The 18,556-nt window shown below is 35.7% G+C and overlaps 1 protein-coding gene across 1 annotated transcript; it reads right to left on the bottom strand.

Annotated features, from left to right (window-relative positions):
- Positions 1 to 9,805: 9,805 nt before the first annotated feature.
- Positions 9,806 to 17,550, bottom strand: PRR27 (proline rich 27). Its single transcript, XM_024578142.2, has 3 exons — positions 17,500 to 17,550; positions 16,445 to 16,468; positions 9,806 to 10,501 (listed from the first exon to the last, which is right to left on the bottom strand). Exons 1-3 carry the CDS (start codon positions 17,548 to 17,550, stop codon positions 9,959 to 9,961), a joined length of 618 nt encoding a protein of 205 aa, XP_024433910.2. The 3' UTR covers positions 9,806 to 9,958.
- Positions 17,551 to 18,556: the final 1,006 nt, after the last annotated feature.

The raw sequence follows: 18,556 nt of genomic DNA, 5'->3' as shown, positions 1-18,556 counted from the left end.
ACCAGGAGCATGTGACTGCCTATTAAATAATGGAAGATGGACAGAGGTGATAAATCCTGTTTTAGTCCTGGCCATAGAACTTTCTTTAAGTCTTTCATGTCCTCTCTTTTCTCTATGAGCTTAGATGAAAAGCAAAGTGTTTTGATGGTAAAGCCACACAGTGAAATTAACTCAGATTTTCAATTCACTAATTAAAAGAAAGGCCCCTAGCAGAACCATCCAACTTCCACTGGGCTGTGGTCTAATTGAGAAATAATTTATTACGTTATGCTTCTGTAACTTGGGGGTTTTATGTTACAGCAATCAACCTATCTTTAAAACTTGAGATAATACGTAAGGTAAACAAATTTGTAAAAGCCTAGAGGTAATGGGAAGTCCCATTCCTGGGGGTTATTAGGCATTTTTCTGATAACTAGAAGTCATGCGACTCTTTAGAGTTAGGGCAGTGACATGATCTGACATAGAGTTGGAAGAGGTAATGAATGGATGGATGCAGTCATCATGTAGGAGGTTTCTGAAGTAATCCAAGTCAGAAATGATAATAGCTTTGGCCCGATGGTGGAAGTGGGAAGGGTGAGAATTTATTAGTTTCTGCATTATTCCAAAGGTAGAGCTGACAGTATATACTGAAACCCTTGCTGTAGTTTATGGGTGAAGGGGGTGTGAAAAAGATGACTCCATGTTTTGTGTGTTAATTTATTGAGATGGGAAAGAAAGAAGAACAAACCACTGTTCATGTCTTTATGGCATGAAAGGTAAAAAGTTCAGTTTTTACTCTTAGAAGGCTCAGTAATAAGTCAAAATGGGTATTTTTCAAGTCTATTAGTTAAGGTTATCACATGATCTATGATAAAAAACTGCACTGAAATTAAGTAATACAAATTCTTCCAGTTATTAAATTCTCAAAAATTAAATTATTTTTCCCTTTGAAAATATCTATTGATTGATTGATTGATTGATTTTGTCCATGTGATCAAGGGGGAGGGTGGAAGTGGGGGAGGGAGGTGGGTTTGGCTGGGGTGGGGTGGAGGGATGGGGAGAAAATGCAGACAACTGTAATTGAATAACAATAAAAATTAAAAAAAAGAAAATAAGAAAAAAAAGAAAATATCTATTTAAAGTTAAAAAACTACTTCCTTATTTCCTTATTCAGTTGAGTCTGAGCATTTCACTACTTATGCTGGTTGAGTTGGGTCTTGTATTCAGCGACTGCAGCCTGGGTCTTAAATTCTCATTCTCTGTGGAGTTTTCCAAGAAAATTGCCATATTTGGGTATAGCATTAATGCTTATCATGTTGCTTTGCCCATCAAAACTTAGTATGTTAGAGGATAGAGAAATAATAAGATTAAAAAAAAATTAATGTTGCTACCTCAATTATGTAGTAGCTAATTTTGCAGTTATTTTTGTAATTATGAATATAAATGCTAGCATCAGAAATTTCTCAGATGGTTTTCAATTGTGGAGCCATAGATCTCATTTGATAGGGAAATAGTACCTATGTATAAAGTCTTTTTAGGGAGTGCCATTGAGATGGCACAATTTTTTAATATTTTTGCGTCTTAGAGCTTTGCTATTATTCAACTTCTACCCAAGCTTTTCCTTAACTTTTTAGTGTTCCTCCTATCTTCTTAAAAATTTTAATTATACATTGTTTGTTGCTCTTTGTATTGTTAATATTCAGTCATATACTGAGTACAGAATCTAAGGAATTCAGGAATTCTAAGGATTTCCTGAAGTCAAAATCTTGATGTCAAAGTCTGTGCTCTTTGGGCCTCAAGGAATCAAGACTTTTCTCAGCTTTTGAATTTTTTAGGCCATCAGCAACCTATGTCACTGCACCAGCAGCGGATAAATAACTTTCTGCTCCCACTTTTCCATCAGTACTGGCACATGATTCCAGTGCCCCTGGGCCTTCAGTTCACCTAATTCCTGTGAGCAAATAAATCTCAGCCTACTTTTTAATTATGTTCCTTTCCTTCATGCCTCATGTAGGAACAACTCTGTTTGCAGGATCTCAGCCCTTTACATTTTATTTCCACCTGGTTTTTACGTTCAAACAGACTTCACTAGGAACTCACATAAGGGGGATTTATATATTTGAACATATGAAGCCATGAGTTTGCCAAAGCATTTGTTCATTGCTCAAACAAATACTACCCAGCTTTCCATGTCTGTAAAAGATGATTTCACTAAGGCAGTGATTTTTAACATTTTTCATCTTGTGGCACACATAAACTGATGATTAAAATTCTGATGCATACCAAAAATAATTTTTTTTGTCAATCTGACAAAAAATAGGTATAATTTTGATTCATTCACACTGGATGGCTATTGTTTTGGCTGTTGTCTTTTTTTTTAATTTGACAATCTAAGGGAAAAGATCTTGATCAGTACCCCCTGACTAAACAGTCAGGTGTTGCATGTTTTAAAAATTCTTGTGGCACACCATTTGAAAGTTGCTACACTAAAGAGTTATTCTTTCATCAACCCAATACCAACTTCAATCTGAATTTTATCTGTTGCCATTATGGTATGGTGTAAAATGCCCACCTCAAACCCTTCCCCAAGATATGTCTCTGTTCTAATTCATGGAATCTGTGAATGTTATCTTGTTTGGAAAAAAAAAAAAGAGTCTTCGAGAAATGTGATTAAGGATTTAAAAATGAATAGATCCGGGACTATCAGAGTGGGCCCTAAATGTAATTCCATGTATCTTTATAGTAGGAGGCAGAGGAAAATTGGAACACACACAGGGGAGAAAGCAGGGTAAAGAACAGGGTAGAGAGAGTGTTGATGGTGCATTCCTTAAATACCGGAATGATGCAACCACAGTTAAGGAATTCTAGTAGCCACAGAGAGAAGGTGGAAGAATCAAAACTCCCTCAAAGCCCATCAATGTACCATGGCCTTTTTGACACATTGATTTCAACCCAGTAAAATGGATTTTGGACCTCTGGAACTGTGAAAGAATGAATTTTTGTTAATTTAAGCCACCAGTTTTGTGGTAATTTGTTACAACAGCAAGAAGAAACTAATAAAACTACCACCCTTAACCCTTAACTTGATATTAGTTTGTATTATCTTCTAATTTCTAAGAATGTTCTAATTTTATGTTTTTTTGGTATGCTATCTCATCTTCCCTCTTACACTTTCCTAGCTATGTAATCTTGGCAAATCATTTATCTTCTCTGTTACGGTTTGCTAATGTTTAAAATGGGGATACTACTACTCGTGTAACTGAACCAAGATTCATCTGATTCCTGCAGCAAAAGCCAAACTTGTGAGATGGGTGCTGGTAAAAAGGAAAGAGGTTTATTGAAGTGCAGGTCAACTGAGAAGATGGGGGACTCTTGCTCCAAAGCCCATCTTAACATCTCAGTTAGGTGCATGCAGAGGTTTTATAAGGAGGGAGCAGGAAAGGAGAACAAAGAAAAGGGGAAGGCCTTTGGATGTGCAGGTAGTGTCGTTGGTGGTCCCGATATGGATTTTCATGGTTAGCATCCTTGAGTTGGCAATATGGATTTTTGCCATCTGAATTCCTGTGTCTGGGCAGTCGGCATTAGCCAGGGCCTTGGGGGTCAGGCTGCTCCTTAGATTCATTCACACAGGAATGGAATCTACTGAACAGTAAAGTATACTAAAAAATCTCTTAACATGCAAGCTCTAGTTTCAAGAGAAAAATCAGGTTAGAGTAACAAGCTGGATTTAACATTTACTAAGATTAGTATAGGTAGCTTTATATAAGTATAGTGTATTCATTCCCCCTTACACTTGTATGGCAACTATGAGGGCTTATGGGTTAATAGTTCTTAGAAACTTAGAATAGCACCTAAACTGGCAAGTGCTATATAAGTTGATATTAAATAGATATTTTAAAAGTGGAAGAAATATTTTGGGGAAAGGGGGATGGGAGATTCATTGAATGATGGTTGCTTCCCCTACAACAACCTTCTGTGAACTTTCAGAAAAAATAACTTGGACACAATGTTTGTTTTTAAATTTCATTTTTGTGGTGAGTTATTATTTTAGACAGTGCTCATGCAGTAAAAAAGCATGTATTAAGAGTTCTGGCCAAGATGGAGACAGAGGTAGAAACCCTCTGCTTCCTTGCACAACCAAAAAAAGGATAACAACCAATTTAAAAAAAATAAACAACCAAAAGTTCCAGAAAATCAAACTGCATGGAACTCCAACAACTAAGGAGTTAAAGAAACATTCACCCAGATGGTAGGAGGGGCGGAGATCTGAAGCTAATAGGAGAGGACTTGTGGCAAGGTGGCAGATGGTGAGGGCAAGGGAGGGCTGGCTGAATGAAGAAACTAAAGACTCAAAACCTCTAGCTGTAAAATACTGTGGGGTGTTGCAGTGGTGAGAGAAACTCCCAGCCTCACAGAAGAGTTCTTTGGAAAATGGGGCTAGAGAGGAGTGAGCGAGTGGCATTATTCCTTCTCTGACCCCTCCCCCATAGACAGCACCACAATGCAGCAAAGAGGGTTGCCCTGCCCTGCCAAATAGCCAAGGCTCCATGCCTTTACAGGTGTGCCGAGACAAAGAAATGTGGCGCAAATTAAAGAACAAATCAAAACTCCAGAAAAACAACTAAGCAACAAAGAGATAGCCAACCCATCAGATGCAGAGTTCAAGACACTGGTAACCAGGATGTTCACAGAAATGATTGAGTATGGTCACAAAATAGAATGAAAAGTGAAGGCTATGAAAAGTGAAAGAAAAATATACAGGGAACTAACAATAAAGGGAAGGAAGCCAGGACTCAGATCAATGATTTCAAACAAAAGTAAGAAATAAACATTCAATTGGAACAGAATGAAGAAACAAGAATTCAAAAAAATAAGGAGAAGCTTAGGAACCTATGGGACAACTTTAAGTACTCAAACATCCAAATCATAGGGGTGCCAGAAGGAGAAGAACAAGAGCAAGAAATTGAAAACTTATTTGAACAAATAACGAAGGAAAACTTCCCCAATCTGGCAAAGGAAATAGACTTCCACAAAGTCCAGGAAGCCCAGAGAGTCCCAAAGAAATTGGACCAAAGCACATCATAATCAAAATACTAAAGGTTAAAGATAAAGAGAGACTCTTAAAAACAGGAAGAGGAAAGGAGAGAGTTACCTACAAGGAGTGCCCATAAAACTATCAGATGATTTCTCAAAAGAAATCTTACAGTCAAGAAGGGGCTGGAAAGAAGTATTTGAAAGGCAAGGACTTACATCCAAGATTACTCTATCCAGCAAGCTATCATTTAGAATGGAAGGGCAGATAAAGTGCTTCCCAGATAAGGTCAGGTTAAAGGAGTTCATCATCACCAAGCCCTTATTATATGAAATGTTAAAGGAACTTATCTAAGAAATCAAATAAGATAAAAAACTATGAATACTAAAATGACAACAAACTCACAGCTATCAACAACTGAACCTAAAAAACAAAAACAAAAACTAATCAAACCACTAGAACAGAAACAGAATCAGAGAAATGGAGATCACATGGAGGGATATCAGTGGGGAGGTGGAGGGGAAAAATGGGAGGGAAAGTTATGGGGAATAAGAAGCATAATTTGTAGGCATAAAATAGGGGGATATTACAAATTGAAATAAAGAACAATCTGACAATAACCAGAGAAGAGGGGGTAGAGGGATAATAGGCGATAATGGGGAGGGACCATCAAGTAACATGTATGAAGGACACATGAACAAAGCCAAAGGGGGTGGGTTTGAGTTTGGGAGGTGGTGATGGGTGGAGCGGTGGGGCATGATGAGGTGAAAATGGAGACAACTGTACTTGAACAACAATAAAAAAGTAAAGGAAAGAAATGCCCTGGCTGGTGTGGCTCAGTGGATTGAGCACTGGCCTGTGAGCCAAAGGGTCACTGGTTCAATTCCCAGTCAGGGCACATGCCTAGGTTGTGGGCCAGGTCTCCAGTAGGGGGCACACAAGAGGCAACCACACATGATGTTTCTCTCCCTCCCTTTCTCCCTCTCTTCCCCTCTCTAAAAATAAATAAATAAAACCTTAAAGAAAAGAAAAGAAAAAGAATATTATGGGAAACAGGAACTTATATGTATAACCTGTGGACATGAACTAAGGGGGTGATGCTGGAGGGTGGGTGTTGCAGGGTGGAGTGGGAATACAGAGAAAAAAATTGGGACAACTCTAATAGCATAATCAATAAAATATACTTAAAAATAAAAAAATGAAATCTGAAAAAAAAGAAAAGGCACATATTGTCTTCATATATTTACGTCTCTGAAAATTATTATTTATATATTTAGGAAGTGTAGCCTTTTAAATATTTGAGCAAAAAGTACACTATAAACATTGTTTCTGTATAAACTAAGTTCAGTAAAAAACATCACAACCAATCTATATAGTGTGCCTGATATTTTTAATATAACAAAATGAAAATCTTTGGAAAAAAGTAAATTTTTTTAGATTTCACTGACTTCCACACCAAGTATCTGAAAAAGGAAAATAACACATTAGTACTGTATAATAAAATTAACAAATTACTTGCACTTACAGCAAAATTGCTGTTGCTATCATCTACAATTCCATGTTATAATTAAAATACATGTTTACGAAAATCAAGCTTGTTTGCAATATTATACATTCTTGTAATAATTAAGTCATTTAAAAATGCCATGTTAATTCAATGTTATGATTTATTTGTATGCATGTATATATTATACATGATGTTTATTTTTGTGTGTATTAGATTCAGATAGTCTCCTCATAATGAATAATTAGAAGTGGAATTTCTTCTCTGCCTTAACAGATGTTTCCAGAAAAATAACTCTTTTACCTGGTGTGAATTAAATAATTAATGTAGTAAGAAACTAATATAAATACTTGATGAGAATATGAAATTATGAAATTTACCTAATGTCTTGAACTAATTCACTAACTGATATTCTTTTAGATAATATAAAATAAGTAAAAACCAAAAGACTATAACAATATTCAGGGTCTTAGTAAAAAATAAAGACTTTCAAATTTTTTGGCCACAGCTGCTCTTAAAAGGCATCACTAACAGTATTAACCATCATCACACATTTGTTTTTCCATTCTACTTTACTGATGCCACCTTGGTAGAAATTCTGATTTGGCTGATAAGTACATCAAGCCTTGTTATTCTCCTGTCCAGGGAATATTTATAACAATAAAAATGGAACAGCTTTGGGATAGAATGAGGAGTGAGAACTTGGAATAAGGGGAACTAAATTTTTGCTTAGATGACTAAAATGGAATGAATCTAGGTGAGCTTTTTGAGCAGTGCCTTTCTTCCCAGGATACTGCGTAATGGGGAATGGAGGTAGGCTGTGGGGGAGAAGGTGGGTTCTGGGAGATTTCGGATCTAAATGGTTTGTTTGTTACTAAAACAGGGGTTCTCAGTGTGGGTTAGGGATGGCAGCTGAATGAATAGCATGCAGACAAATTTCTGAGGACTTTAATAATGGTTCTTCTCATTTACAATTCAAATCTTCCCCCATATGAAATTTCCTACATTGGCAATTATTATTTTAGAATATTTAAATCATAATTACATTGGATCAGTTTGAAGAACTTTCTAGTTGCTCCTAAGTTGCCTGAGCTCCTTACATAGGACGTGAGCTCATAATCTCAGAGGTTCTGAGACACAGACTGCTGGTACCCCACCACATCCCACTTTTGTGTTCCATGTAGCAAAAACATATTCAAAGCTAGTTTCAGATTGTGAGATTTAGTCTATTTAATGTGTTATTTTAAAATCTCATTATTAATATAACTTACAGAAACAAGTACATGATACTCTCTTCTTTAAAGAATTTCATTTTTTACCTACAAAAAAAAGAAAGATTTTTCATACATGATGAACTATACTTAATTTCATAGTATTGGGACTGTCTTTTCTTAATAATCTTTCTTCTTTAAGAAGATGTTTTCTGCTGATCTCTTCATAACTCGTATTTAGAAAGGTCTATATTGCCACCAGAGTTAGGTTTTGGAAACAGACAACTGGTCAAATTATCTTTCTCAAAAAATGTCCTTAATAATTTTTTTTTTGGCTATAGGGTAATGTTCAAAATCTTTAGCAGTGTTTTCAATACCCCTTCTTGTCAACTTATATTTCTTTTTATCCATACTTTTAAACATTTCACCTCTATCCCTGCGTGAGCTGTAAGTTATGGGTATATACTGGTGAACGGAAAATGCTTTGTGTCAAACCTACTGAATGAACGTGCTAATGTGTGACACATTGTAGAATAAGTCTAGCTCTTTACATCTCTATGAACAGCTCCAATAGACTATTTAACTTGATCCTGATTCCTATCAGGAACAAAGGAACAAGAAGAAAAGTTTGTACCTCCTTGTAAGAAATAATTTTTAGAAGTATCCCGTTAGTGGCAATGTACTGAAGAATGTATTACCTGGTGGATTAAAGCTCACATTTCTTTTTTAATTTATTTTTTATTTTTAAATTACCATTTACATTCATTATTATTCTGTATTAGTTTTGGATATAGATCAAAGTGGTTAGAAAATCATATATTTTACAGAGTGGTACCCCTTTTGCTTGAAGTACCCACTTGGCCCCATACATAGTTAGCATGATATTGACTGTATTCCCTATGCTGTAATCTCTGTGACTATTCTGTCTGGACCAATTTGTACTGCTTAATTCCTTCACCTTTTTCACCCAGCCCCCCACTCCCCCTGTTTGACAACTGTCAGTCTATTCTCTGTATTTATGAGTCTGTTTCTACTTTGTTTATTTTGTTCATTAGATTCCACATATAAGTGAAATCATATGGTATTTGTCTTTCTCAGTCTGACTTATTTCACTTAGCATTTCACTTATTTCACTCTAGGTCGATCCATGCTGTTCCAAAAGGTAATAGTGCATTCTTTTTTTATAGCTGCATAGTATTCCATTGTATAAATGTACTGCAGCTTTTTTATCCACTCATCTATTGATGGGCAATTGGGCTGCTTTAATTTCTTTTCCTCCTGTGCCATGGTTCAGAATATATCCTACATGGTTTGGAACCCCTCTTTTCCTTTTATAAAATATCTGAATTGTTTGGACCACTTTTACTAAAACATAGCAAGTACATGCTTCTTAAATATTTTTGCAAAAAATGATTGTTTTTAAAAAGTTTAGACAACTACATTTTACATCAAGATGAGTAACAGGAATTGAATTTGCCCTCTTGCCTAAAAATATTTTAGTGTACTAAAATTATGAAAAGAACAGTTCCTGAAGATCTGAACATTAAGTTTTTAATTACAGTGACCCCTAAGAGTCAGGAAGCAAATACGATGAACCCTATGATTAGTCCTAGTTTACTGCCTGGAGATAAATAAGAGAGGGATGGATGCTCATCTAATCACTTCTATTCAACACTGAACTGGAGGTGTAAGCCAGGAGAGTATGCAACAAATAAATAATTTCATGGAAAAGAAATAATTTCAAATAAATAAATGACATTCAGTTTGGAAATTAAACTGTTCATCAACAGATGAATGGGTAAAAAATATATGATATATGCATATAATGAAATATACTCTGCAAAAAATAGATTGAACTACATGGATAAATCTTAAAACAATTATGTCAAATAGAAAAAACTAGACACAAGAGTATACTGTATAGAGTATGATTCTGCTTATATAAAATTCTAGAATATGCAAACCAATCTGTAGTGACAGAAAATAGATTAGGGGTAGGAAAGGGGTGGGTGGGTTTATAAAGAATAGGAAGAAACTTTTGACTCTGGTGTATATAGTCATTATTGTAGAGATTTTTTTCTTGGATGTATTCAAATGTCAAAATTTACCAAAGTGTATACTTGCAGTGCATGTAGTTTGTTGTATGCATGTCAATCACTATCTCAATAAGCTATTCAAAATATTTAAGCTGATGTGTTTGCTTATGGAGAGACTGTGTTTTTTTTTCTTGTCCTAAAAATGTATTACAGGAGTAAGATTTAGGCAACCCACCAGGTCAAGAGAAGTAGAAGAATAAGGTTCTGGGGCAGCAGGTGTGGCCAGAGCAGGTGTGGCCGGAGCAGGTGTGGCTGGAGAAGGTGTGACTGGAGCAGGTTTGGCTGGAGCATGCTCCACTTCATCAGGCTGGGTCTCAACAGGCTCAATCGCACATGCTGGGGCAGGAGGCAGGGGTGCACTAGATGGCTTAGCTACATACTTTATGGGGTCAACTGCACTCGTTTGGACGAGAGGTCCTGCAGGTCTGTTTGACGTATGGATGACAGAGGAATCCTTCTGACGAGGAGCATCCATCCAAGTAGGTGTGGGAAAACTAGAAATGTGGTTGAGGGGAGCTCTAGGAGCACTGAGAATCCAGGGATATGCAGGTTTTTCTGGATCAGTGTTAGGATTCCCAAGGTTCTTGGGTGAATTATTCTCCGAAGGAGAGCCAGGAGGAGGGAAATCATTGTCTGACATGGGATAAGGAATATCCATAAATGGGTTAACTGGGTGATCCTAAAGGAAAAGCAAAGAAATCAATTAAACTCTGTCGTTTATGTCTATTTTATTTAATACTCATATAAAGACTGTGGTGATGTACAATGAATGAATGAATGCTACTTTTTAAAGAAAGAATTCCAATTAAGTCCCTATCTTAAGGCTCATATCAGTAATAGACACCACTTATGAACATAAAGAGAACCAGTGACCCTTTGGTTCACAATCCACTGAACCACACCAGTTTTCATATATTTTGGAAAATATTGCATTCTTTGTCAACAATACCTTTCTATGATACAAAAACTTTATTTGTATAATGAAATTTATTTATTTTTTATTTTTTTAAAGATTTTATTTATTTTTAGACAGAGGGGGAGGGAGAAAGAGAGGGAGAGAAACATCAAGGTGTGGTTGCCTCTTGCACACCCCCTACTGGGGACTTGGCCCGCGACCCAGGTATGTGCCCTGACTGGGAATCGAACCTGCAACCCTTAGGTTCACAGGCCAGCACTCAATCCACTGAGCCACACCAGCCAGGGTGAAATTTATTTTTTAAGTATATTTTATTGATTATGCTATTACTATTCCATTTTTTCTCCCCTTTATTCCCCTCTTCCCTGCACCACCCATTCCACCAGCACTCCCCCACCCTTAGTTCATGTCCATGGGTTGTACATGTAAGTTCTCTGGCTTCTCCATTTCCTATAGTGTTCTTAACCTCCCCCTGCCTTTTTTGTACCTACCATTTGTGCTTCTTATTCCCTGTACCTTTTCCATTCTTTCTCCATTTCTGTGATTCTGTTCCTGTTCTAGTCATTTGCTTAGTTTGTTTTTGTTTCTTTAGATTCAGTTCTTAATAGTTGTGAGTTTGTTATTGTTTTACTGCTCATGGTTTTGATCTTCTATTTCTTAGATAAGTCCCTTTAACATTTCATATAATAAGGGCTTGATGATGATGAACTCCTTTAACTTTACCTTATCTGGGAAGCATTTTATCTGTCCTTTCATTCTTTTTTTAAAAAAGATTTTATTTATTTATTTTTAGAGACAGGGGAAGGGAGGCAAAGAGAGGGAAACATCAGTGTGTGGTTGCCTCTTGCACACCCCTTACTGGGGACCTGGCCCACAACCCAGGCATGTTCCCTGACTGGGAATTGAACTGGTGACCCTTTGGTTCACAGGCTGGCACTCAATCCACTGAGCCACACCAGCCAGGGCATGCACTTCCATTCTAAATGATAACTTTGCTGGATAGAGTGATCTTGGATGTAGGTGCTTGTCTTTCATGACTTTGAATACTTCTTTCCAGCCTCCTGTTGCCTGTAAGTTTTCTTTTGAGAAATCAGCTGATAGTTGTAGGTGAACTCCTTTGTAGGTAACTGTATCCCTTTCTCTTACTGCTTTTAAGATTCTCTCCTTATCTTTAAACTTGGGTAGTGTAATTATGATGTGCCTTAGTGTGTTCTTCCTTAGGTCCAACTTCTTTGGGATGCTCTGAGCTTGCTGGACTTCCTGGAAGTCTATTTCCTTTGCCAGATTTGTGAAGTTCTCCTTCATTATGTTTTCTAGTAAGTTTTCAATTTCTTGCTCTTCCTCTTCTTCTGGCACCTCTATGACTCAGGTGTTGGAGCATTTAAAGTTGTCCCGGAGGTTCCTAAGCCTCTCCTCATTTTTTTGAATTTTTGTTTCTTCATTCTGTTTCAGTTGAATGTTTATTTCTTCCTTCTTTTCCAAATTGTTGATTCGAGTCCCAGTTTCCTTCCCTGTACTGTTGGTTCCCTGTATATTTTTCTTTCAGTTTTCATAGCCTTCACCTTTTCTTTTATTTTGTGACCATGCTCAACCATTTCTGTGAGCATCCTGATTACCAGTGTTTTGAACTCCGATAGGTAGGCTATCTCTTTGTTGCTTAGTTGTTTTTCTGGAGATTTGATCTGTTCTTTATTTTGGGCCATATTTCTTTGTCTTGCCATGCTTGTCATGTAGTAATGGGTGGAGCCTTAGCTATTCACCAGGGTGGGGCAACCCATGTCACTGTATGTGGGGGAGGGTCTGAGAGGGAACAATGCTGCTTGCTCAGCTCTCACCTGCTTTCAGTCATGAACCCACTACCCACAAGCAAATCAGTCCCATCTGGTGCTGATTTCCCGGGTGGGTGGGTTTTGTGTACATTCTAGCACCCTGTGGGTCTCTTCAATGAACTCTGATGTGAAGCTGGGAATTTCTCCCACCACAGCAACCACCACAGTTTTTTATAGCCAGAAGTTTTTGAGGCTTTAGCTTTCCATGCAGGAACCCTGGGTTGTGTGATCTGTCTTGCCCCCCAGTTGTTCCTCCTGGTTTATCCACACACAAATGTGGGCCCCCCAGCCACTGCCTTGCCTGCCCGGTCCTCCAGTTGCCTTGCTGCATGTCCTCTCTGCCCTGGCTATCTGGCTCCACCCTCTACCTGTCTGGATGAATGTTTCTTTTTTAACTCCTTGGTTGTTGGACTTCCATACAGTTCTATTTCCTGGCATTTCTGGGTTTTTTTGTTTTTATTTTTATTTTTTTATTTTTATTTTTTTGCTGGATGAGCACAATGGGGAAGATGTTCTTTTTTTTTTTAAATTTTTTATTGTTATTCACCTTCTTTTGGTTGTGTGAGGAGGCAAAGTGTATCTACCTATGCCTCCATCTTGGCCAGAAGTCCCAAAGAAGTCTGTATAATTAAATGTCATTTAAAATAATTTAACCTAATGAGCAGACAGTGAAACTGGAGTATCAGTAGGAATAAAAAATTGCAGTATATAGAAATATAGGTATGCTTTTATTTATATATTTATTTTTAAATGAGCATATCACAGCAAGAAAAGAGAACATGTTCTTATATTATGCTTGTAGTTTTTAAAGAAAAAACAATAATAATGTTTAATTGTTTAATATTAGATAGAAAATTTTTTAAAAAATTGATGATGTAAAATGCATTTGAATTTCTTAAAGTATAAACAAATATGACATGTTTTCTTTTCACTGGATGAGAGAAATTTCTGAAACAGCCAGGAAAACAATACCTGTTTTAAATTTTATGCCACTAAAATATATATTTCTTTAGAAGTCTACTTACATTGAGAGTGGCTATACCTGACAAAATTCTCTGAGTTTAATTTTTAAGCAATAGAGTTTTCTTTTTTATTTTATTTTGTTTTTTATTTTATTTTATTTTATTTTATTTTTATTGTTTTCCAAGTACAGTTGTCTCCATTTCCACCCCACCATGCCCCCCACCCCACCCATCCCCACATCCCACTCTTAAACCTACCCCCTTTGGCTTTGTCCATGTGTCCTTTATATATGCCCTTGATGGCCCTTCCCCTATTATCCCCTATTATCCTTCTGCCTTCTCCTCTCTGGTTACTGTCAGTTTGTTCTTTATTTCAATGTCTAAGCAATAGAGTTTTGTTGTGACAATGTGGACATAGTCTTGGTATTCTAAATAAATTCTTACAAAGTAGATATGCAATGAGCAATTTTTAAAATTACATTTTTTGAGGCGACATTGGTTAATAAAATTATATAGGTTTCAGGTGTAGAATTCTATAGTACATCATCTCTTTATTGTATTGTGTGTTCACTACCCCACATCATTACTATTTATCTCCCTTTACCCTCTTCTAGCTACCCCTACCTTTCCTACTGAATCACCATACTGTTGTCTGTGTCTATGAGTTTTTTCTTAATCCCTTCACCTTTTTTCACCCAGTCCCCCCAAATCCTCTCCCCTCTGAAAGCTATCAGTCTGTTCTCTTTTCTGTAGGTCAGTTTCTATTTTGTTTGTTAGCTTATTTTGTTCATTAGATTCCACATATAAGTGAAATCATATGGTACTTGTCTTTCTTTGGCTGGCTTATTTCACTTAGCGTAATACTCTCCATATCCATCTATGCTGTTGCAAAAGGTAAAATTTTCCTTCTTTTTACAGTAGAGTAGTATTTCATTGTGTAAAAGTACCATAGCTTTTTTTATGCACTCATGTACTTGGGTGCTTCCAAAGCTTGGCTATTGTAAATAATGCTGCAATGAACATAGGGGTGCATATGTTCTTTTTTTTTTAATTTTAAGGTTGGTATTAATCTTTATTTATTTTTTAATTTTTATTTATTTATTTTTATTCAGTTACAATTGTCTGCATTTTCTCCCTTTCCCTTCACCCCACCCAAGCCAGTCCCACCTCCCTCCCCCACCTCCACCCTCCCCCTTGATTTTTTCCTTGTGTCCTTTATAGTAGCTCCTATAGACCCCTTCCTCACTATCCCCTCCCCACTCCCCTGTGGCTGTTATTACAATGTTCTTAATTTCAATGTCTCTGGTTATATTTTGTTTGCTTTTTTCTTTTGTTGATTATGTTCTAGTTAAAGGTGAGATCATATGGTATTTGTCCCTCACCGCCCAGCTAATTTCACTTAGCATGATGCTCTCCAGTTCCATCCATGCTATTGCAAAGGGTATAAGCTCCTTCTTTCTCTCTGCTATGTAGAATTCCATTGTGTAAATGTACCATAATTTTTTGATCCACTCATTTGCTGATGGGCACTTAGGTTGCTTCCAGTACTTGGCTATTGTAAATTGTGCTGCTATGAACATTGGGGTGCATAGGTTCTTTTGGATTGGTGTTTCAGGGTTCTTAGGGTATAATCCCAGCAGCAGAACTGGTGCGGCCACTGCGAAAAACAGTATGGAATTTCCTCAGAAAACTAAAAATGGGGTACATACGTTCTTTCAAATTAATGTTTTGAATTTCTTCAGGTAAATTCCCAGAGTGGAATTACTGGGTCATAAGGGAGTTCCATTTGCAATTTTTTTAGGTAACTTCATACTGCTTTCTACAGTGGCTGCACCAATCTTCATTCCCACAAATAGCGCAGAAGAGACTTCCTTTTCTCTACAGCTTCTCCAATTCTTGTTGTTTGTTGATTTATTAATGATAATCATTCTGACAGATGTGAGGGAATATCTCATTGTGGTTTTAATTTGCATTTCTCTGATGATTAGTGTTGTTGAGCATTTTTTGTACGCCTGTTGGTCATCTGCATGTCCTCTTCAGAGAAGTGTCTATTTAGGTTCTTTGCTCATTTTTTACTTGGATTGTTTGGGTTTTTAGTGTTGGGTTGTATGAGTTCTTTATAAATTTTGGATATTAATCCCTTATCAGATGTATCATTAGAAAATATGTTCTTTCTTTCAGTGCATTATCTTTCCATTTTGTCGATGGTTTTCTTTGCTCTGCAAAAGCTTTTTAGTTTGATGGTATTAGGTCACAAACGTGCACATCCAGACTGTATCTCTTGGCCTTTCTTTTTTAGAGTGTTATGTTTAGGTACTGCATACTTGTGATTAGGTACAAGTATAGTTTTCTTAGCACTCTGATATCATCATAATTTGTGGCAAAAGTATCAAGTAAAAAAGGTCTAACCTTAATTAATTGATAAATGGTTTGGTCTTCTACATTGAGATACTTTAAGGTTGTTTTCTGTACAAAAGTCATCTAACTCTTTGGGACACACTCCTGCTAGTAGTTCCTAGATGATATTGTACTGTCTTCTGCTTTAATCTTTCATACAGGCAATATACAGGAAAAGCCTTCCTGGATTCGTCACTTAGTTTGCTGAAATAAATTTAGTGCATTTTGATAAAATTTTATAGAAGCATGAGGAGAAAAACTGGTCATTGCAAAAATTATATCACTTATTTAAAGCTCTTACTCATTGAAAAAAGTAAAGACCTTATGGTAAATATGTTAAACAGAAATGTGTAATCCATAAACATTTTTCTATTAAATAAGAAGAGATTAATATCACTGATATTTTAACAGCAATAGTAGTCACAAAATTTCATTGTAAATTAATGAGTTTTAAAATGTAAAACACTCTTTAAGGTAAAAACAAATAAACTGATAGATAAATGAAAATGTTTTTTTACCTCACCAAGGAAGTGGAAACGTTTCTAAAACAAAGAAAAAATATTTCATTATGGTTATTTACTTAAAAACACTTGTACCCAGTATTTCATGTTACTGAAGAATTTGTACAGCCTTATTGGTATACTTTTTTGAAATATTAGTCACTAATATAAATTATTTGTATGTTATTATTATCATTATTATTACCATGATATGTTTTGACCTAGACATTGCCTAAAGAAGTTTTACATTGGCTGATGGATTTTGGTTTGTAATATTCTACATATGCATGAATCTTTCCATCTAAAAAATTATTGATCTCTTATTCATATATATTATTATGCTGTTCTCTTTCACCTTTCAGATTTTGGTTGTATTCTGTGTGTATGTAACTGGTCAGTTTACAGATGCAAAAGGACTGAATATCCAATTGTTCTCCAGTTAAACTTCAATATATTTTATGAATTCACCACAGATTATGCACCACAGCATATGATAAGAATAAAACATGGTGTGGGAAAATGACCATTTACAATTGTTAAAAAGTTAGAGTAGGCATCATAATTTTCTCCATTTTACAATGAGAATTCAGAATTTTCCATCAACCAGTTCTTATATTGAAGAACCGGTTCTTCAATGTACTAATGACAGTACATTGAAGGTCATTGTATACAATTACTTTTACTCAATCAAGTTTTCCTTGTGACTACACATAAGAAACCCAGCAATGACACTTGCCAGAGGAAACCCAGTCCAGCTTTCTATAATTTGAAGACATAAACTGAATGGTCTACACGGTATTCTTGTTCCTTATAGTTTTATCCTTCTGCAGCCCACTGCATTTTTGAACTCACCTCTTTTCCTCCTTGCTGTTTATCTATTTTCAGATAACTCAGTTTTATTGGTTTGGCTATCAAAATTTATTTTGAAAGTTTGTCACAACAAACCGCATACCACTGACATGCCTTGCTGCATCATCAACACTTTAGTGACATATTATTAACGTAAATCCTTGTCTATAATTATTTGATGGTTATACTACAACTACTACAAATTTAAAAGTCCATTTACTTACCTTCCTTGCAAAAGCAACACACACAATGCAAGCCAAAAGTAGAATCTTCATTTTGATTGACCCTATGAACATTAACATGATAAATTGGTTGTTTCAGAAAATATACAATGTATTTCTTAGCTATTTCTCTTATCCTAGAGAGAGACAAAAGAATCCATGGCTTTATTAGTCTGACTAGTATGATCCTTAACAGAACATTTGGTATCACTATTTAACTACCGTCAGCATGACCTAACAATAATGACACTACATCCAAAATTACCTTTCTTTTTTCTTTGGCAGATGCCCTTCAACAATTAAGTGTAAGTGAACTGATTTGGTTACCTAGGGCTACATTTTGCAATTAATTTGCCTTAGAGGGCTTACCAGAAAATAAAATAGCTTAAAAGTAGGAATTCTACTGGCTATTTTATAAAAGTATTTTAAGTATATAGATTCAGTGAAAGGTTGGTATCACCTACTTGGAAAAATTTCTAGTCCTAACATTGTTGCCACCATGTACTATGGCACCTTTAGAGTTTTGATCATCATTTTAAAAGACTATTTCTGAGAAATTATGGGGCAGCTGTATATTCAGGTATATGTCTGGATTAGACTTAGTTTTTTCAGAGAAAGTAAAACTAATGTCTAGTTAGTTGATTACTAACTTTATGGCTTCTGTCTTCTTCAAAAATATAAATCATCTCCACATTAAAAATAATGTATATACAAGACATCTATTAAAGCATTATTTGTACCTCAAAGTATAAAAAAACAAGTCTCCAATAAGCATGCTAATATTAACAATAATACTATGTTTATGATCTATTGCAAAATATATTTTAAAATATTAAATATAGCTAAAGCATTTAATGGGATATTTCTAATTAATTGATGGATAATCTTTAAAAACAATTTTCTTAATTTAATTTTACCCTCTGTACTTTAAAATTTTTTGTGAAATGGCAATGTATTATGTGTATGCTAAATATGTTCTAATAATGAAAGACAATACCATGTGATCTCACCTATAAGTGCTACCTAATCAACAAAGCAAGCAAGCAAAATATAACCAGAG

The sequence above is a fragment of the Desmodus rotundus genome, chromosome 4, assembly GCF_022682495.2.
Source record: "Desmodus rotundus isolate HL8 chromosome 4, HLdesRot8A.1, whole genome shotgun sequence".
Taxonomy (NCBI): domain Eukaryota; kingdom Metazoa; phylum Chordata; class Mammalia; order Chiroptera; family Phyllostomidae; genus Desmodus; species Desmodus rotundus.
This window is presented reverse-complemented; position numbering and strand designations above follow the sequence as displayed.

Bases quoted from the DNA above. Each gene is read 5' to 3' on its own strand.
- PRR27 (XM_024578142.2), bottom strand. From the start codon at position 17,550: ATGAAGATTCTACTTTTGGCTTGCATTGTGTGTGTTGCTTTTGCAAGG. The intron at 16,469-17,499 runs GTAAGTAAATGG...TCTTTGTTTTAG, and splicing joins GTGTTGCTTTTGCAAGGAAG to AAACGTTTCCACTTCCTTGG. The intron at 10,502-16,444 runs GTAAAAAAACAT...CTTTTCCTTTAG, and splicing joins GTTTCCACTTCCTTGGTGAG to GATCACCCAGTTAACCCATT.